Here is a 22131-nt window from a genome sequence, read left to right as displayed (position 1 = left end):
GAAATTTGGATTTTTTGTTGTTTATGAAGTTCTGGGTTTGTGTATGAATTTTTGGGTTTTTCCTTGCTGTTGTTGATGATGTTGTACAAACCCTAACGTTTCTTCTATTAAAACTAACAGAAAGGACGAAATATAGTAACGGTGATAAACTTAAAGGACCAAAATAAATCAATTTTTAGTTAGAGGACCAAACCGATACCAATTAAATAGTTAGAGGACCAAAAAGGTAATTAATCCTTAAATATTTTAGGGTTAATAGGCTTTTACCCCTACCATTTGGGGGTCTTTTGGTATACCCCTGTAAAAAAAAAAACTTGGAGATTCCCCCTATAAAATGAAGATTCTTTGGTTTTCAACCCTGATAGCATGTGACTGGACAAATTAGGTGGTGCGCTTATTGTACATTGATAAATGAGATGACACTTTGACTTGGCATTTTTATTTCTTTTCCAATTTTTTTTAATTCCATTTAAATTTCTTTATTAAAAACTTAATTTAATGAATTTAAAACATTTAAAAAATAATATTTTTCTCTTCTTCTCCACCTCTCCCTTCTCTTTTTCCAGAACACGCTTCTTCTTCTCTTTTACAAAAACACAATTTTTTGCACGAATTTGGGACATATTCTTGGTATGAACAATACACAAATTTTTGCTTTTGATAATGAATAGTACCGAAAATGGGTTGTTTGTGTGTTGTTGATTGGATTTGAAAATGGGTTGTTTGTGTGTTGTAGTTGATTGGATCCGAAAGTGTTGCTTGCTATGTTGTTGTTGTTGATTGGATTCAAATTAATTGGGATTAAAAGGGAAAGAAGAGAAGAGATGGGGGGCGAGAGCAGAGAAGAGAAGAGAGAAAGAATAGATGGATGAGAGAAGAGAGATGGGAATTGAATTAAAAAAAAATTGAAAAAATTCTTGTTTATTTTTAATTGTCTTTCAATTTTTTCTAATTGTAAATAAAAAATAAAAAAAAATATATAAGTTTGATGTAATAAAAAAAATTAAAAATTAAAATAAATATACAGTCAGCACACCACGTAATAAAAAAAAGCTGACTCAACACGACACATATGTTTAAGTGTACAGTCAAATGCGCCGAGGGTTAAAAACTAAAGAATCTTCATTTTACAGGGGAAAATCCCCAAGTTTTTTTTTTACCGGGGATATACCAAAATACCACCAAATGACAGGGGATAAAAACCTATTAACCCAATATTTTATAAGAAAATAAATAAAAAGTACTGAACCAGGAGCACTTCATTTTCATTTCCCTGTGACTGTGTCAATCAATCATCATCCTCCTCTTCTACATTCCACATTTCACAGAGAAAATGAATGAGCAGCAACCCTCTCCCTTAGCTCCTCCAGTAATGGCACCAGACTGGTCACAACTCATCTCTGGAACCCTCTCTCACGTGATAAGCAACTCACTCTTCATTTCCCTCACGTTATTGATTTCAACGAACACCGTGTCATCGATCTAGGTTGTGAATTTGTCATTGGTAATTTTCCTTCTAAATCTTCTCAATATTCGCTTTCTCTTAGCTCACTCTACAAGAAAAAGGCGGTTGTTTATAACGATCATTCTCCTGTTCTTCTCACTATTCATGTTTCTGGAAAACTTGCAATTTTACCAAGTGGTGATGAACTGTGGACGATAATTCCTGAATTGCCGATGCCTTTTGATGATGTATGTGTCTTCAATGGGCAGCCTATTGCTGTCGATGGCACCGGTAGGACTGTCACGGTAGAGCCGGACTTAAGCTTGGAGTTGGTGGCAGAGGCTGTGTTTGATGGAGGTAAAAAATTCTTGGTGGAGAGTGATGGTGAGTTGTTGCTAGTTGATAAGTATTTTTCTTCTTTGAATGATTACGATGTTATAGATGTTGATGATGATGATTATTTTGGGATTGTAATGGGAAGGGATGTGAGATTTGATGTGTTTAGGCTTGATGAGAGGGAGAAAAAGTGGGTGGAGGTGAGAAATTTGGGGGATAGGGTTTTGTTTTTGGGGGAAGATTGTGCTTTTTCCGCTTCAGCTTTAGATTTGTGTATTGGCAATGGGAACTGTGTGATATTTAGGGATGATGTTTTTCACAATTTTCATTCCAATGAGGTTGGGATCGGTGTTTTTCATTTGGATCAACGTCGAATTTCTCCTTTTTCTGATTTACTTGGTTCTTCGGAGTTGTTCTGGCCACCTCCAGAATGGGTCGGGTTGCGTATTGACGACAACAGAGTATTGATCTTGGACTGAAAGGTTCGTAATTTGAACTTGTTGAATTGTGCTGGAAATAATCAACACTTATTTGTTATTACTTTCACAACACCCAGATGAATTTATTGTTTTTATTTTTATGTTAATATACGCATCAACTTTGTTTCTGGTTCTAGATCGGATAAATTTTTCAAGAACTTGTAGAAAAGAAATGTTAAAATGTTCCTGCAATGTCTCTTGGTCTTTTAACTAATTACTTTTTGTATAAAGGAAATGTTAACTTGTGCCTTAGGGCACATGTTAAGAATTCCACTAATAGTAATTGTGTATTGGAAATTGTGTTAATTTATTACTCAAGTTGTTTAATACTAATTTTTTTTCCATTAAATTCTTACTATTAATGAAATGAAATTAATGCTTAACATGTGTCCTAAGGGCACAAGTTAACATGACCCTTTGTATAATTGTATTATCTTATCTAACTAGTTCATAAACAACTTTAAACTTATGACTGAGAGCTTTATCATTCAGAACTAAATTCTTAACTCATTTGACAAGTTTCTATAAGAGAGAAACTAACCCAAGTAGAGCCACTCTAAGTAAGGGATATTTTTTCTTAAGGTAAGACAAATGTTAGTAAATTATTAGATTTGTAAGATGTTAATGGAGTGTTGGATTTGACCGCTAGCTCCTGTATCTCGCTCTCCCAACCACTAGGTTATCTTTATGACTCCCTTACTGACTGACAACTATTGCTTAAGATTTTTATTGTAAGGACCATAGTTATTTGTCACAGTTCATTCATTAGAATTTAGAAGGGATTTTCAGGCCAATGTTACATATCTGAAATATTGAACGACCTAGAAAAGCATTATGCATTTTACCTATACATTGATTTGTTTTGCTCCATGCGAAACGAGGTTGATTTATTCTAAATATGAATCAACTATCTGTTTGACGTTAAAGCTTAAGCTGGAATTAATAGCACCTCCTGCTACTAAGGCATTGGTGTCAATACTTGCATGACTGTTCCCCTTTCAACTTGATGTTTTTGGAATCTGAAATTAAATATTATTCCGTGTGAATTGTTTGTCTTCTTTGCTTTCATGCTTCTTATTGTCTGCAATAATTTTGTGCTATTTAGTTATCTCAGCCATACTGGAAGTATTATGTATATTCTGTAAGCATAAATTGAATTCTATATACTATGATGCAAGGATTTTTTCTGGCAATTTTAAATAATAATTAGAATTTTATACTCATTTAAATTGATGTTTCCAATTGTTCATTACTGTCTAGTCATATGAGTACAAGTTGTACAGCTAAAAGTACAGGGCTTTTTAAATTAGTAATTTAGTAGATGAATTTTTATATTTTCTCCATCTTACCCCACGTGACAGATTTTGTACCAAAATTTTCTGTTTTGGTACACATCCAGAATGCGTCTGTATATAGGGTTGACTTCCCTCGTACAAATTTCCCTTTAAAATATAAATAATAGTGATATTGTCTTGAATTGGATGACTTCTCTAATTATTTTTTCGAATAATGTTGTTTAGAGTACGGAGCTATTGTTAAAATGGCTACGCAACTAATGTTGGATCAGTTAGAAAGAGCTGGTCTATACAAAAATTATGTCCATAGTAACCTAATTCCAATAAACACACATGTACTTAGCAAGGTCTAAGGTGAATAAAGGCTACAATGCTTGGTAGTGGTCGGATGACAATGACCTATTTGCCTCACTTGCCTAGCTATGTACATTTTATTGAGATTAATCAGGCTGCTATTGCATATTGATTGCTAAGCTTAAGCTCATGGTACGGGCAACTCTACGCCTCTTGATGGGGAAGTGTTGTCTTTCATATTGATGGTGGGATACTTGTCTCAAATCCTAATTGAGTTGCCTTAAAGAACACGCTTCTCAGGTATTCCCACTATGATGCAGAACTTGTATAAGCATATTGTAAAATTGAGTTAACGAGGGAGCTAAATTACAGAAATTAGATCGAGGCATTAATTGGATCCTCTCCTCAACATGTCTCTCCTTACTCTCTTAATCTTACTCTATCTCTTTCTCTCTCTATTGGTTATTTTTTTATTTATTTTTTTTAATGAAGAGAGACATAGAAGAGAGTGAAGAAGATGATCCAAATCCTTCAAGTTATTGATGTGATTTAATATCATGGATAAAGAGAACCTCACTGAAATCATTCTGAACGGATTGAAGGACAAGATAAAGGTTGAACTTAAGTGTTTGGGTCACTTTTCATTCCTGTAGGTGCTTAGCGGAAAAGTAGAGCCAAAAACATTATGCTCTCAACCTGATTTTGGTATCAGCTGACATTGATAATACTGCTTTTTTCTGTTGATGACTGGTAACTAAACAGTTTATGATAAATATATCTAGGAGGACCATACACAATGGGAGGTAAAAAGAGAACTTATATATAATTATATGATATATCAGGTGCTTGAATTGTTAGAGAAGTAGGGGGTGTAATTCTTATTCAAGTAACGTGGCTGCCCACAAGCAATTTGTGTGCATATATGTGTAGGCGGAAGACTAGGGTTTTGTTGCATCGTGGCTCACATTCAGGTCTTTTTCTAGTATATGACATATATGTTGATTCTGTTCATAACTTTACTGTAGCTGAATACCTTTCAAATTATGATAGTTGCCTTGTTTTGTGCCCTTTCTATAAGTCAGTGCATTTGTGTTAGATCCCTTTTACGTTTGACAAAACCGAGCTTTTGCTTCTTTTAATAGCTCAATATTTTGCTTTCATTGAGCAGGTTGATACTATAAATTTAGTTTAGTTAATGCTTGTTTGCATGAAGAGGACATTCAAATTATTTGGAAGTTATTAAATCAATGAAGTCCATTGCGTCTGCTCGTAATGTTTATTGAGTTATTTAGAGAATCTCTTCCCCAACTTCTGTCATAGGGGTTATTAAGTAGGTTTCATTTCTATACATAATTTAGTTTTACTTTTCAACTTAAGTGCCTAATAAGCATCTCATCCCATCCCTTAAACCTGCAAAAATAAAGAGAAAGAGAACCTATGAAGGTACCTGTGCCGGTTTGGTACCATGGGAAATTAGGCCACAATGGGGTGCTTATTTGGTACCATTTCTGAATGAGTAAGCTCCCTCTATTGGGGATGCTCTTAGAAGTTATAATCTTATATATGTATTTTTAGATCTAATGTTAATAAGCCCTAAGTTTCTGCTCACAAGATTAAGCTAGCTAAGCCAACCAGACAAATTGATAGTTTACGTAATTTGCTTGACTTACACAGTGAATGTTGTCACCATTTACTGTGATTTATATCTAATAATAGGATAACATTCAGATTAAATATAAAATGGTAACATAATTTATGTGATGTTTAATTTGAGGGTTATTGGACTTAAACCTGAATTGTTTAAGAGGGAGTCCATGTTTCTTCCTTATTGTAGAATACTGATAATTTCTTCTTGTTCGGCTGATGCGATGATGGAGTTTAGCTATTATGCTTATCACAAGATAGTATGATTTTGTCCGTGATAGATAGATGTATTGAAAAAGAAACACTCTTTGATTATTTATTAATATTGCTTTTCAATGTATTTTAATTGTAGGTTGTGAAGAAGCCCTTTGTTCTTTGTTGCAAGTTTCGGCAATACTGCAAATGATTGCGCCAATAGACATTGGGAAATCCTACTGTTTTTTTTTTCTTGTGTAGTTTTGATGTATAGGGGACATAAAGATGAACAATATTGCTTAGTCAATTAACAAGATACTATCTCCATCATTCTTGTTAGTGTATCTAGTGCCATGACTGCTATCACTGGAACCTAATTCTGTACATTAAAATAACCTTCTTAATGTAATATTTCAGCTTTGCCAGACTGTCCTAAATTCTAGTCTTCAGCTTTGCTAGCATTTCTCTTATTTAAAGTGAAAAGGAGAAGCATTTCTTCATCCAGGCTGGTAAAAAAAAAAAAAAAAAAAAGACACTGTTCCACTTAGGATTCAAGTGGTGCTTGGTGAGATAATTCTAAGGCAAATTCTACATTGATAGCAGAAGCAGACGTTTGCGAAAATATGTAAAATTATTTTGATTGAAACAATAGTTTTATTTGGTACAAATGGACTTTGAATGTCGTAATCTATTGTTATTAGTAGGGGTGGGCAAAGTTAACCAAAAACCAATCTGAACCGGTTAACTGAACCGAACCATATTAAAATTAACCGAATCACTGCATTGGTTAACCGAATTGAACCGTTATTTGAAGATGATTTACTAACCGAACCGAATTTTTATTAGATTCAATTAACTGGTATTAACCGAACCGAACCATTACAATTTACAACTCAATTAATCAGTTATCACAGAAATCTTCTTTTCACACAATGACACAAAAGGTGAACTGAACCCTTTTCAAAACCCTAATTTGAGTAATTTCAATTTCAATTTCTAAACCCTAATTTCTCCTCTTCAGGGACCAGTGATGGTGAAATGCCATGATTAATCCATGAAATGGCCGGTCTTCACCTCTTCAGGGACCATTTTTTAGCCAATTCATTTTTGTTTGCGATCTTCACCTCTTCTTCGAACTCTTATGCGAACTCTTCACGTAAGGTACAAATTAGTTTATGGGTATGATTTGTTTTTAGTTTTGTTTTTGGGTATGATTGATTTTGGTTTTTGGGTATGATTTTGTTTGATTTTTGTTTCTGGGTATGATTGATTTTGGTTTGTGGGCATGTTTTTGTTTCTGGCATGTTTGTGTGATTATATGATGAGTGTTAATTTGTTAGTGATTGTTGCAAAGTGACGTGTGAAATATTTGGACTCTTAGAAGCTTTTTTTAGCTCATTTCTATAACTTCTATTCATTTGTGTTCTCTACTGTGGAGTTTTTTGGTAGGATGGTGAATCTTTTGTAACTTTGTTATTATTGTTGTCTTGTGAAGTTAATTATAGTCATGCACTTTGTAGTTTCTGAAATTTTAAAATGAACTTGTCCAAGAAGAATGGTAACATCTTGTGATGTAATTGACTGTTAGTAGAGTAACATCTTGATTGAATGGTAAAGTTTGGAGGAGGTTAACTTGAAACTTGGCCCTTAGTGAGTTTGAGCTGCTACTTGTCATCTTGAATAATCGAGTTTATAGGTTTCGATGAATAATGAATGTTTTTTAAATTGTTATTTAAACTAAGATGCTTTTGTTTTGGTTTCATTAAACGATTTAATTACATGTTGGCTTCTTCATTGATTAATGATACACAACTTGAAACTTAGATGGTTCATAATATGTATAACAATTCTAGCTTGGTCTAGGTCTAGTCTATTTTGTGTCTCAATTAGTATAGCCTCTATGATGTGTTGTGTGTGGAGTGCAGAGAATTATTATGCAGTAGTTTGGTTTTGATATGATTTCATGTGATAAGCCATACTTTCCTCTTGGTAGTAAATTGATACCTAGTTACTGATATGTGATCTGGTTGTAAGGTAAGTGAATTTTGTAGCTTCATGCTTTTCTGCAGAAGGTAGTTGATCTCAGGGGATAATCCGTAGATATGAATTTTCTGAGTATCATATAGAATTACATAGTAGCTGGCTTTATGTGACAACAACTTTTTGAGTTTCTAGCTTTATTTGTTCAACCTTAGATGATTTATAATTCCTGCAAAATTAACTCTGAGCTGATTGTATAACTTGTATGTATTATGTATAACAATCTGAAACTTGTGCATTTTGATTCTTATTTTCAACATTGGTTAATTTATATATTTTTTTTTTTTTTTTGTAGAGATAACATCTCAAGAATCAGTCCACTTAGATGATATAAATTGAAAACCATCCACTTGAATCATAAAGGTAACACTTGAGATAAATATGTTTGGTTAATATATAGTATTAGTTACTGTCAAATATCTTGAATCCCTTTCTAAGCCAATTCACTTCAATTCATGTCTTTTTGTTTTGCAGGGCCCGTACCATATGAATGATCAAACATAATTCATAAAGTCAGAGATCAATTTGAACTTCAAAGTTGAAGTTATTAACTACTTGTTGAGAGAAGATGTCTGCTATTATAAACATTTAGCTTTATTTTGTTTTGTCATTGTAATAGTTTTCTTTGGAAGGATGTTGACTCTATTAACTTATGCAAGTATGATGTATTGAGAGTAACTAAGGAATTATTGTGCATCTTTATGCTTCAAACTGAAGTTGATTTTATTGTTACTTAAGGATTAAACTCTTATGATTTATATGCTCTTATGTTGATGTATTGAGAGTTATTGTGCATCTTTATGCTTCAAACTGAAGTTGATTTTATTGTTACTTAAGGATCAAGCTCTTATGATTTATGTGCTCTTATGTTGATGTCAACTGTATAAAAGATATAGTTCTATTGAATTTTTTGAAATTTAACAAAAGATGTGCTCTTGTGATTTATGTGCTCTTATGTTGATTTTTTTGACTTGGATCGGATCGGATCATTTTTTTCAAATCCGAAACAATCTAAACCGAACCGCGAAAGTAAATATTAATACATATATTTTTTACCGTGTTTAATCTTATATATTACATTAATTTAATCTATATTATTATTACTTCATATCTTTCAAAAATTAATCGATAATTTCATAGTGTAAATTTTATTTCTTAATATATTTTGCATTAAACTTATTATTTTACTTTGTTTGTGTAATAATAATATTAATAAAAAAAATTATATTCTTAAAAAAAAGTAAATAAAAAAATATTTTGCATTTTGGATAAAAAAAACACAATTAAATTCACAAAAGGAAAAAAAAATACATTTGGTTCAAAATATTGGTTTTGGTTTGGTTCGGTTCATAGGTAAGAAAACGGTTAACCGAACCATAACTTTGGTTCAGTTCGGTTAGTTGCATACCTGAAACGGTTCGGTTCGGTTTTCCGAACCATTTTAAAATTTCGGTTCGGTTTTTTAGGTTAACCGAACCATGCCCACCCCTAATTATTAGGGTTCTTCGTTTCATACTGTGAGGTTATCATATGAGGATTTCTAATCACGATTCAAGATTCAAGATATTTTATGAAGTTATTTTTTCGTTGTTATTCACGTAGATTTAGAAGCCAATACTCTTGTTGGTTTGTTTAATGTCAGGATCCACACCGGTGGATTCTTTGGGATCCCAGGAGATGATTATGACTATAAGCTGGGTATTGATTATGAATTGTCGTGTGATCCTGCTTGTTGGTCATATTCTGAGATTTTGGGCATTCTCAAAGAGAAAGGTTACCCCGAAGTTCTATTAATGTATTACAAGGCTGATGAAATAGTTAAAGAGTTAAAGAATGATGAAGGTGCAATGGAAATGGTCATTGAATCCGGTGTTGATGGGAAGTGGTTCACTTTCTATTGGTTTTTGGTTGTCGGCTTCCATCTTCAACACGTTCGCCACTTCCAAGGAATTGCAAAACGAATTTGCACGTACGCAAAAGGACTGCGAACCGATACGTGGGAATTGGTTCGTTCGTATGGGGTAGCAGCGAATTGTGTGACTATGGTCCTACCGCTACTGAACAACACCTCGTGCCGTCATCCATCACCGTGCATCAATGACCTTACTTTGAGTTCCACCATAAGCCCATAGCCTTTGCAATAAGGAAGATCTCAACGGAAATACTCAAACCATGTTATGTTCATCGTGTATCCCATTTGTTACATGGTCAAGCTGTAGCATTCTTCAATCCACCGTTATTTCAATACAAGCAGGGGCGGTTCTAAGGCCCGGCGACCCAGGGCACTTGCCCGGGCTCCGGGCCAAATTTTTTTCAATTTCTTGTGTAAATCCCTATGAATTTCTTATATAAATCCCTATAAATTGGACAATTTCTTTACATTTTTTATTATTTGCTTGCAATTTCTTATGTACGCCCTATAAATGTGTTGCAATTTTTTTTTTGCCTGGGCTTTACAATATTCCTGGCTCCGCCACTTGTTGTTTTCTGAAAGAGTGCGACATTATTTTAGGTGCCAAAGAATTGTAACAAAACAAAAAACTAATGCATACACAAGAACAGGTTACCACCCCTCTCTATAACAAAAATGGAAGTTTTTTGTTGTATAGTATAGCTATGATAAGTAACATTTAAAGTATAATGTTATAAATGTACAAATTTCTTTATCTAGCATCTAACTGTGATATAGTTATTTCATTTGTCGAAGATGTTTGTCTTCCAGGTGAAGCTTTTCCTTCAGTTGAAAGTTTTTTAATTAATAAACCAGGTTCCTTTGGTTTAGGTAAACTATTTTCGCTACTCAGCATCACAACCACTGATGTCATGTTTGGTCTGTTATCAGGATGATGTTGTAGGCATAGTAGACCGATTTGAATGCAACGCAATGCTTCAGACTCAATACACGAGTCCCTCAAGAAATCATCGATCAATTCGAGTGGAATGCCCTCTTTCCACAATCTCCACACCTGCAAAAGTTTAATAGATTTTTCTTATACTAATATACTACAAGAGAATCATTGTGTTTAAGGAAACTTACATATCCAATAAGATTATGATCGTGCTCATGGTAGTTAAGTGCTCTATTTTTCTTTCCGCTGATTATTTCTAATAATAACACGCCAAAGCTAAATACATCTGATTTGATAGAAAATAATCCATTTGTTGCATATTCAGGTGCCATATAGCCGCTGAAAGGAATCAACAAATAATTATTGAAATGTCACATCGATCATAGAAGAAGTGAGTTATCTTTGAAGATACTTACTATGTACCGACTATTCTGTTTGTTCTCCCCTCAATTTGATCACCTCCACACATTCTAGCCATACCAAAATCTGAAATTTTGGGATTCATATCGTCATCTAATAAAATATTACTCACTTTAAGATCTCTGTGTATGATCCGTAATCTTGAATCTTGATGAAGATAAAGAAGCCCTCGAGCAATTCCAAATATAATGTTGAAGCGTGCAGACCAATCCAACAATTTACTTTGAAATGGATCTGTAAAGTGCCTCCAATACGTTTACATGTCGTTTCTTTGCATAACAAAATAAACTAATATCATTCCAAATATTACACTTCGCGAAAAATTACTCACCAAAAAGAAATGAATCGAGACTTTTGTTGGACATGTATTCATATATCAACATTTTCTCTTCTCCTTCAATACAACAACCAACAACCTTTACAAGATTTCGGTGTTGAAGTTTAGTACATAATATAACTTCATTTTAAAACTCTTTAGGTCCTTGTCCAGAACTCCTTGAAAGCCTTTTGACAGCAATTTCTTGCCCATTGAGAAATGTCCCCTATATATATAATAATAATAGTTGAAATAGTTTTATAAAAAATATTTCTATTTTATTCACTTAACCAGAAATGTTGTAAGTTTACCTTATATACTGGTCCAAAACCACCTTCCCCGAGCTTATTGTCAAAAGAGAAGTTATTTGTTGCCTCGAGTATTGTAGCTAGGTCGAAGATGGGAAGCTCAATATCTTCATGTGTTTCCTCATCTTTTTCTTGTGGACTTGTTGTTCTCTCTATTCCCTCTTTTAGTCAATGTCATGTAAAAAAAGAAACTTTGATTGGAAATTTAGCACATGAAGCGTCACTACAAAATTTCTATTTTAATAAGAAACTTGCACAAGTGAAATACTGAGATATTGCATGAATCCAATTCATTAATTTTAGAATCTTGAGAAATCTAAAAGGCACTATGCTTAAGAAACTTACCTTTATACTTTGTCTTGGTTATATAGATGTAGGTGACTGCCAATAACATCAAAAGGACCACTGAAGCTGTAATTGATACCGCAATATAAACCCATCTCTGTCTTTGACCCCACAACTCCAATTACCGTTATGCACACATCCTTGCTTCCAGTCCATTCCATTCCACTGTTGTGACGATTTGAAAAGATGTTTTGCATATTGTTCAATTTTTCCAAAGGACTACCCACTTGATAGGAAGCAATTGGTTTTGTTGTGGATGGCAGAAGGCTTCCTTGATTGTTCTCAAGGGGGAAAAATGACTGAGGAATTTGGTGATGATTGCTTTCTTGAATTGTCATCCAGATCCTTAATTCAACAATCAAATGATGATGGTTTTGGAAAAATCTTTTTCATGCATGACCTTGTCAACGACTTAGCTACAGTCGTATCAGGAAAAAGTTGTTGCAGGTGTGAATTTGGTGACATCTCCAAAACTGTTCGTCATTTCTCATATAACCAAGAAGTGTATGACATTTTCAGAAAGTTTGAGAAAATCTACAATTTCAAATGCTTGCGAAGCTTCCTACCCATTAATTATAAGAGTTTTCACAATTCCTTATCCATAAAGGTGGTTGACAATTTCCTACCAACACTCAACATGTTGCGTGTATTATCACTTTCAAAGTATACAAACATCACCAAGCTACCAGATACAATTGGCAATTTAGTGCAACTGCGGTATCTAGATCTCTCCTATACTGAAATCAAAAGCTTGCATGATACAATATGTAACCTTTACAATTTGCAAACCTTGATTTTATCAAGTTGTGAGGGTCTCACTGAATTGCCAGTACAAATTGGATATTTTGCCAGTTTACGCCACCTTGATATAAGTGGTACTAACATAAGTGAGTTGCCTATGATGGAAGGACCCAATTGTCATTTCTTGGGAGCGATTCTCCTTGCACGATGCAACATGCAGTGATTGAAAAGTGTGTTATGCTGTCATCTATGCCAAAATTGATTTTGAGAAGCACTTTTCTTCAACACTTGAAACTCTATGATATTCCATCTCTCACTGTATTTCCGTCAAGTGGTCTGCCAACTCCATTGCAATCACTTGAAATAGAAAAATGTGAGAATTTATCATTCCTTCCTCCTGAAACATGGAGCAATTACACATCGCTTGCGAGTCTTACTTTACGGAGTAGCTGTGATGCACTTACATCCTTCCAACTTGATGGTTTCCCTGCACTCCAAAGACTTCGGATAAGTGAGTGTAGGAATCTGGATTCCATTAATATTTTAGAAAGTCCTCCAAGTCGACCGTCAAGACTCCAAACACTTGTAATCAAATCCCATGACTCAATTGGATCACTTAAAGTGAAGCTTCGGATGGACACGCTTACCGCTCTTGAACGGTTGGACTTGGAATGTCGAGAGTTGTCATTTTGTGAAGGAGTTTGTCTACCTCCTAAATTACAATCAATTGTGATTTGGTCCCAAATAGCAACACCCTTCTAGATTTTGTGAAGGAGTTTGTCTACCTTCTAGATCTGACCGCTCTTTCAACATTGACTATTGGAAAGAGTGATGATATAGTTAGCACTTAGCACCTTGATGAAGGAGCTGTTGATACCCATCTCCCTTTTGTCTCTGTTTATCGGCAGTCTCTCTGAAATGAAGTCTTTCGATGGAAATGGGCTTCGACATCTCTCCTCTCTCAACAATCTCGGATTTTGGAATTGTCGACAGCTCAATTTGTGTTCTCCTCTACATGTCCATTTGTGTCCTCTGTATGAGATTTGGTGATCTCTCAAAATTCAATATATTGTCACTACTACAATAATGACTTTTAGTAACAAGGTGATTGCAACACTTGAAAAATTGTTAGCTGATATAGTGATATAGTAACAATTGAGTAAAAGTGTTACATCCAATACAACAAGTACCATCCCCTCCTTCAAAAAAAAAAAGAAAGTACCATCCCTAAAAAAAATAAAAATACAAGTATTAAAAGAGTAACAAGTACCGATTCATTATTCATTCACGTGTTAAATTTTTTGGTCAACAATAGTCAAAATAAAACAAAAAAAAGTATTATAAACCATTGAGAAACACTTTTCTCTCTCTTCCCTCAAAAATCACTTTTCTCTCTCACAAAGATCTCACCACCGTGATTCAGCAGAACCACCGTCAAGCTTCACCACCGTCGCACATCTTCGACCACCGTCACGCTCACACCATCAACCATCGTCAAGCTTCACCGACGAATTTCTCATTCCGTCGAGCTTCTCACGCATTCTCACGGATTCTCATTCTCAACCACCATCACGCATTATCATTCCGTCGAGCTTCTCACGGAACTGAATCTCACCGCCGAGCTTCACACTTCACCGATCGAGCTTCACAAATCCTTTTTCCTCTTTCGCTCACGCAGGTAACACTCTCGAATTCTTCTTCGGTTTCACATTTTTCGCGCATTCAGTTTTGATTTCGCTTAGATTTCATCACAATTATCTTAGATTCGTGCTTTTTTTTTTTTTTTTCTTTCTGTTATGAATCATCTATTTCGTTCACATTGTCTGAAAAGAGAATCATGTACGTAGTGATTGATCTAATGTTATATTTTTTGTATAAATAGACGATGAAGAATCCTGATAAAAGAGAACCCTCTCGTGTGGAAATGTACATTATGACACATAAGTCCAAGAGGGGAAATCCAGTAAACAGCGACACCGAGAGAATTGTTGTATGATTCTCTATCATTATTATTTCAAACTTATATATATATATATATATATATATATATATATATATATATATATTTGTTGGATCTCAAATATCATTGACTTTTGATTTTCAGTCAATGCTTGAGGATTTTCTATCTTTACTTCCAAATGCATCAGAACAAATCTCATCTCGAGACGATATACTGTCCCAAGTCTTGGGAAAAGATACCCATGGTTATGTGCGCACCTATGGAAAAGGTGTTGTAGCTTCTGACTTATGGGGAACTAAGTCTCAAGTTGAAATTCAAAAAACTATTGAGGAAGTTAAAAGGATTGCTCATACTGAGATACAGTTTCTGCAAGAAAGATTACAAAAGGAAATGGAAGTGAAATTAAAAGAGCAGTTAGAAGCTTTTAAAGGAGAGTTATTAGGTGGCTTAAACATTGTTTTAACTCAGATACACCAATGTTACCCGAAAATAGTAATTCCGACCTTGTTTAGCATTCCAAAGACAAATGATGTGCAAGCTGATGCACGTTCTTTTTTTGAGATCAAAGAAGGAAAAGAAGAAAATACTCATAAAAAGCTACGTGAGAAAAGTAATTCAAACTAGTTTTCATAGTGCATAGTTTCACTTGGTTAAATCACTAACGTATTTTTTTAATGTTTTTTTGCTTATTGTAGAAATTCAACCTGTGGACGACCTCGTTGAAGTGGAACCGAAGAAACACACACAGAAGCCTAGGGGCCTAGGTCCAAGTGGCTAAAAGCCTGAAGTCCTTGAAGTGCAAGAGGAGAAACCACACATCATAGGAAATAAGTGTAAGGTCTCATGGGGCTCCATGTTTGAAGTGTTTGGTGACCAAGAGAAAATTGCCTCCAGCCCTCATCTAGCACCAAAATCAGTTGACCAAGAGGAAGTCGTTGATCAGTATATACAAAAGAAATTAACTGGTACTCGTTTATACTTTTTAAATATTAGGTTGTTTAATTATGCAAAAATAATTTAGTTTGATTATTGTCATACCCCAATTTTTGACCTAAGACAACATTGACACATGTCATTTAACTCCGACCGGTCTCAGCCTTTCGAGCAAAAAAAAAAAAGATTCGGATTTTAAAATACCTCATATCAGATTCCGAGTCGGGCCCTCTTCTCTCAATTTTCATTTTTCATTTAATTTTAATTTCCATCTTCTATTAACTTTAAATCCATTTTAAATTTTTATCTTTTTTTTATCTCATTTTGATTCACTTTAGTCCTTGTTTTTTTTTTATTATTTTATCTTTATTATTATTATTTTTATTATTGTCAAATTTAGTCCGATAATACCCAAAGTGAACACAGCACAAGGCAGCCTCTCAAGCTTCCTCTCCAAGCCACAAAACAGCTTCCTCTCCAAGCCACAAAAACAGATTCCTCTCCAAGCCACAACAGCCTGTCAATTTCCTCCCCAAGCAACAAAATATTGCTCAAATCAGCTCTATAAATACATCATACAAGCAGCACACAAAGGGGGAGAACACGCTCAAACAAGTTTATAAACAACACAGACTAATATATTTTTTCTCGACCAAACAAAACAGCAAGAGCAAAAAACACAAAAAAATTCCATCACAACATATTCAACACAAATCCATCACCATATCACAAACCCGCACACACACACACACAAGTCCAAAACCGTAATCTCAGTTACCAAACCATCACACAAACCCTCTCAAACCAAGAAGGTAGTTTTTCTTTAACTTTTAGTTTTGGATCTAGGCTCGTATATTTATTTTTTGAGGTTTGTGAGGCTAAAAACGTATAGAGGAGAGGGAGTAGAAGAGAAAGAACAAAAAAAAAGAGGAGTTTTTTTAAACTCCGGCGCGATAACTCGCCGGCCACCGCGCCGAAAAAACCCGTCGGCCACCACCTCTGGCCGGAGAAGAAGAAGAAAGGAAGGAGAGAGAAGAGAGCTTCTCTCTCTAACACCATGTTTGGTTGAGGAGAGAAATAGAGAAGAGAGAGATCAAATAGGTGGGTCCCACCACTTTTAGCTCTCTTCTCTCATATGCGAAGAAAGAGTGAAGAAAGTGTTTTTTTCCTTACTTTTCCATTTTTACCCTCGTCACTCTCGGTGGTTTCCTTTCTCATAACTTCATGTTATTGTTGTCCACTTCCATAGTTCCATAACTGACTTTCACCACTAGATCTATCATCTCTACTTCCCCTAAGAAACCATTTTTTTACCCATTGTAAGTGTCTTTTCTACCTGTGGAGTGGGTCAAAACTTAGAAAATTTGGTTTCTTAAATTTAATAACAGTAATGCCTATGTACCAGTTGAGTTTCTTAAATTTAAAACAGTAATGTAATATTCAAATTTGATAACTAACACAATACATGATTTGTAACTAACAATATTAAATTTACGTATATTTTAGTTGAGAAAATCAAATGCATTTAGCTAATTAAAAATAAAAGATTAGATGAAATATGATAGAAAAAATGGGAAATTTTTTACGGTAATAAAAAGGGAACATAAACAGTATAAAAACATATAATAATATTCTTAAAAGATTGTACTTAGTGTAAATATATTAATTTTTAATAAAAGGATATTTTTGTCTTTTTACAAATTAAACACACTTCTCTCTCTTCTATTTCTCTTCTCTTTGTTTTAAACCAAACAATACCTCAAATCTACTATATTTCTCATCTATTTCTCTCTTCTTATACTCTCTCTCTCACCTATTTCTCTCTTTTCACTTTCTTCTCGCAACCAAACACACCCTAAAAGAAGGTAGAGAGAGAGGGGGAAAGAAAAAATGAGGAAAAAAACCGGCACTACATATATATAGTTGAAACTGGTCTGGTTCTCCCCGAACCGAACCGGACCCCAAACCGGTCTGCTTTAAGCCCAATACTCTACTGGGCCTTGTGCTTTGGCCCTTTCCTTTTCTCTGTTTTCTTTCTATTTTGTTCTTGCACCCCCTTTATTCCTTGCTTACCCCCCAACATCTAATTTTTATTTCTTTTTCATGCATTTTAATTCTCTTTCTATCTGTTAATCCAGAGTGCTCTGGTCCTAAGTTAATTGTTAATATTATATTATTGTTTAATTTAATTATTCTCCAGAACAATATGGTCTCTGTTAATTAAATTAATCCAGAGTGCTCTGGTACTCAATTAACTGTTAATATTATATTTTTGTTTAATTTAATCATTCTCCAGAGTGCTCTGGTCTTATGTTTTTATTGCTCTGTTAGTTTAATTTTCATTCATTATTCAAAAACGGCAAAAACATTCAAATACCAAAAAATCACAAAAAAATATTTTTATAACAAACCTTGACTTTCAATCAAGTAACCGTCTTTTTTATTTTATTTTTCTTAATCAAATTTTCAATCAACTTAATTCTACTTTGAGTCTATTGTTTTTCAATATAAAAAACACAAACACATTCTCATTTGCCATTTGTCTTTTCATTATAAAACCTTTTTTCAAAACATATAAAAAACACAAAACCAATCAAACGTCAATTTCTACCCCGAACTACGAGGTTTTGATCCCTCACGGGTACATAGGCAGAAGACACTTGTCCTTCCAAATCAAATAAAAATAATCAAAAAACATACTTCTTCTCCCTCCATTCTTTCATTTAGATTCTTAAGTAATAATTTTCAAATAAGCAAATCAATTTAGCACAAGATAATCTAGGTAAGAGGTTCCTACGGAATACCGTAGACGCTTAGGGTGCTAGCACCTTTCCTTTGCATAACCAACCCCCGAATCCAAAGTCTTAAGGGTTTTTACTCATTTTTTCCCTTCCCACGAATAAAAATCGAGAGTTCAAAGATTGACGATTCAAAATCAATTAATGGTTTGATATCCGAAAATCACGAGCACAGTTATGTAGAAGAAATGTAGAATAGAAACATATTTTTAAAACTCTACGACAACAATAATAATAATCAAATACGGTTGTTATGTGTTTTCTCTTCGCCATCTCTATGTCAACACACACTCAATTCAGCAGAACAGAACCATATTTTTATTGTACTCACTCACATGCTCTTTATACTCTTGAGGATTGTTCTACCTTTCTTATCTTTGTTTAAAGGTTGTTTGTGATTGTATTAATACATTACGGATGAAAAGCGAGACACATCATCTCTACTGTTGTAATTTTTTTTGGCATATTGTAGATATTCTAACTTTGGACAATCTAGCTGAAGTTAAACCGAAGAAACACACAAAGAGGTAAGTTCGCTCCACATCATTACTTTTTTTACTTTATAGTGGAAAATTTTAGGAAAGACATATTAATTTTCATTTTAAAATTATATAGCAAGCCAAAAGAACACAAGGCCAAAAAAATCAAAGTTGAGAAGGATCATGATATGCTTGAGAATCCGCCGAGTTCTTTTTCTCTCTTATGGTAAATCTTCTTTGTTTAATATATTTTTTAGTTTTGCGTTATTTATTATTAAGTTAAAAATGTATATTTCAGGGATAAGTTTGGCAAAAATTTTAAAGAAGTAGATCAAAATTCTGGTGTTAATAAAATGGCTATTAAAGCATGGAACTCCATGAGTAATGAAGTAAGTTCTCTAGTATATAACAACACATGCAATGCAATATGATCAACTTAAGTAAGATTTGTCTTTTAAAATTGATTATATTATTTAATCAGGATAAACAACATTATTTGGATAAAGCAGCTAAGCGCAAGGCAAAACATGAGAAACTTAAGAAAAAAGGTACTATGTTTATCCCAAATTTAATTGATTTTGTGTTATTGAACTCAATTTCTAATAATATTCTTATTTTATGAATTATCTTTGCTTATTCTTTTGGTGTGTTTGATTGAATAGGCTGACCCCGGGATTGGTGGAATGCTTCATATTATAAGGTCTGATTTCTGAACATTGTTTGATGAATTCTTATGATTCCTCCTTTTGCTTGAGTTTCAGAGTCATTCGAATTTTGTTTTAGCCGTGTTCTGCCTCTGTTTATGTGTTACTTAGATTTTTTAATTGAGCTATCTGAAATGCATTCATTTGACTGTGCTCTGGTTTTCTTGAGGCTTCTTTTGATTTGGAAATTCACAATCATATAGATGTTATTGGTTGTATTGGAATTCCTTGCTATTGACTTGTTTCAGCAATGGTTAATAATATATATGATATGGAATTATGCATTTTTGGTTATTAAAGTTTCTTGTGGATTACTACATGGCTATGAAAAATTGGACATTCATCCTTGTTTTGTTGGATTGCATTATATTGTTTAAGAACTGATATGTTTAAGAACTTTTGATATCAGCTAGCATGCATTATATTGTTTATTTTGGCAGGACAAAAAGTTGAATACTGTAAAAGGATGCAAGATTTGATGAAGAAAGAGAAGGAAAATAAATTTGTAGAGTGTCAACAACTTGGAACAAAAAGAATCAAGCAGAAAACAAAATTGAAGGCTGATAATATGGTTGGATGAATAGGAATAGTGCACTGGGATATTTTATAGAGTACATGTTACATTGGATGAAAACTTGTAATCATTTTAGTATGACATTCAAATTTTGTTGCATAGTTCTAATTGTGTTGCATATTTCATTTTCATTATGCAAGAATAAGAACAGTGAAGGGGGAAATTGTAGAGTATGTAATTCAAACTTGTTATTAAAACTTGTATCTAATATTGGTTAATTCAAATATGAATGAAGTTTAAGCGAAGACAAATTTGGTAGATTCAAAAAAATTTAATCTAAACAATTTTGCGACACTTTTTACAACTTCTCAAAAATTATAAATGTAACACTTTTTCATTGTTACTAGTGATACAAAAAGTGTTACAATAATGTAACATTTGCGACACTTTTTAATTGTTACAGATAATACTATAAAATATAACTAAAACTCTTTAGTAACATGGACTTTATCTAACAATTGTTTGAGTGTTGCAAAATTTAATTAATAACAATTTTCTTGATTTAGTTACAATTTTCAAGTGTTGCTAAATGTCATTATTGTAGCAGCATACTTTTTGCTGAAACTATTATTCCTATAGTCACTTGTTGTATGTTGGTTAGTTTGATACTTTTCTATAGAACTTTATAAGTCATTTTGGAAAACTGGTTTCTTGTTATTTTTGGGCTTATAAAAGTATCTATTATTTATTATTTTTAGTTCTTTATCATTGTAAGCTAAACTATGTAAGGATTGCACATGATCAAATCTTATACACATTTGTTGAACGAAATTCAACTGCTACATTTTTCCTCAAGAAATCATAAAATGCTTTTTTGATATTTCCAGGAGATCAAGGCCTAAGTGGATGAAAATCAGCCCGCTTGTTGAATTGAAGACAAAAGTGGGGAATGTTATTCTTGTCATCTATGAAGCACGGATACGGACACGGACACCGACACAGTTAAATTTTTTAGAAAATCACAAAATGCAGTGTAATTATATGTGTCGGTGTCGGACACGAGACGTGTCTGACACGGAGACACGCCTTATCCAAGGAGTGTCCGTGCTTCATAGCTTGTCATGATTCTTCTTGTAAACTTGTTTTAGATTGGATTTACTTCATGCAGTCTACATGAGCCAATCAGGCAGAGTGCAATATTGTAGGATTTGTAATATTCTTAATGTGTATACTGTTTAAAAGCTTCTGTTCCACTGCTTTGTTAGCATATGCAACATGAAGCGTAAATAAATGGAATAAGTTGAATACATGTTCTTCTTGGTTCTAATTATTGTTAACTTGTTTGAGTAGCATAGTAAAGATTGATGTAATTCCATGAGTCATTTGCTATAATTTGCTAGTTTGAGACTTTTCTATAATATTTTTGAAATCCTATCCTTTTTTTTTCTTCATCTTCTTGGGTTTAGAAACAAACTTTAGAATGAATAAGAACAATATGTTTTTAATTATTATTCCTGTGAGCACTTGTTGAATACAGTTACATAAAGTATCTCCTAAATTTTGGACTTTTTATTTGGGGCCTAGAACGTCGTCCTCTTCATCCTGCCGCAGACGATCCTGATTCCTGTGAACATTTGTTGAATATGGTTATGTAGCGTTAAAGTAGAAAAACTAATTGAATGATACACTGCTAAAAGATTACTTAGTAACTAATTGAAGTTTCTTTTCCTAAAAAAAAAAAAAAAACCAACTGGAGCCTTTTAATTATAAAATAAAATCATATGTGTAAACTTTTTTTGAAAGTATTATATGTAGTTTATTGAGATATTTCTGACACTTAGAATATTAGAAATTCAATAAAAATTTAAATAAAATATTGAGTGGATAAGATCAAAAGTTTGTTGAGATATTTATGCGAAATAAAATATTAATTTTAAAAAATTAAAAAAATAATAAAATCATTGAGAATGAACGTGGAAATAATACGTGGCATACAAAACCTTACTATATATATATAAACTATTGATGACACCAAAT

At 33.4% G+C, this 22131-nt stretch overlaps 2 protein-coding genes and 1 pseudogene across 3 annotated transcripts; 2 read left to right on the top strand and 1 right to left on the bottom strand.

Moving 5' to 3' along the window:
• Window positions 1-1266: 1266 nt before the first annotated feature.
• LOC25488831 (F-box protein SKIP23) lies at window positions 1267-6129 on the top strand. Of its 2 annotated transcripts, none has more exons than XM_039832303.1 (2): window positions 1267-1828; window positions 5845-6129. In XM_039832303.1, exons 1-2 carry the CDS (start codon window positions 1678-1680, stop codon window positions 5946-5948), a joined length of 255 nt encoding a protein of 84 aa, XP_039688237.1. In that variant the 5' UTR covers window positions 1267-1677; the 3' UTR covers window positions 5949-6129. The 2 variants fall into 2 exon arrangements, with proteins under 2 accessions (XP_039688237.1, XP_024633447.1); XM_024777679.2 differs by having other exon boundaries at window positions 1267-2262.
• Window positions 6130-10321: 4192 nt separating this feature from the next.
• Window positions 10322-13887, bottom strand: LOC25488829 (G-type lectin S-receptor-like serine/threonine-protein kinase SD1-1; annotated as a pseudogene).
• Window positions 13888-18814: 4927 nt separating this feature from the next.
• LOC25488828 (high mobility group protein B3) lies at window positions 18815-20378 on the top strand. Its single transcript, XM_039831908.1, has 5 exons — window positions 18815-18924; window positions 19013-19102; window positions 19175-19265; window positions 19358-19424; window positions 20021-20378. The coding sequence occupies exons 1-5, from the start codon at window positions 18815-18817 to the stop codon at window positions 20158-20160; spliced, it is 498 nt and encodes a 165-aa protein (XP_039687842.1). The 3' UTR covers window positions 20161-20378.
• Window positions 20379-22131: the final 1753 nt, after the last annotated feature.

The sequence above is a fragment of the Medicago truncatula genome, chromosome 3, assembly GCF_003473485.1.
Source record: "Medicago truncatula cultivar Jemalong A17 chromosome 3, MtrunA17r5.0-ANR, whole genome shotgun sequence".
In the NCBI taxonomy this organism is placed as follows: domain Eukaryota; kingdom Viridiplantae; phylum Streptophyta; class Magnoliopsida; order Fabales; family Fabaceae; genus Medicago; species Medicago truncatula.
The sequence above is the reverse complement of the archived record's forward strand: the minus strand, read 5'-3'. Positions and strand labels throughout refer to the sequence as shown.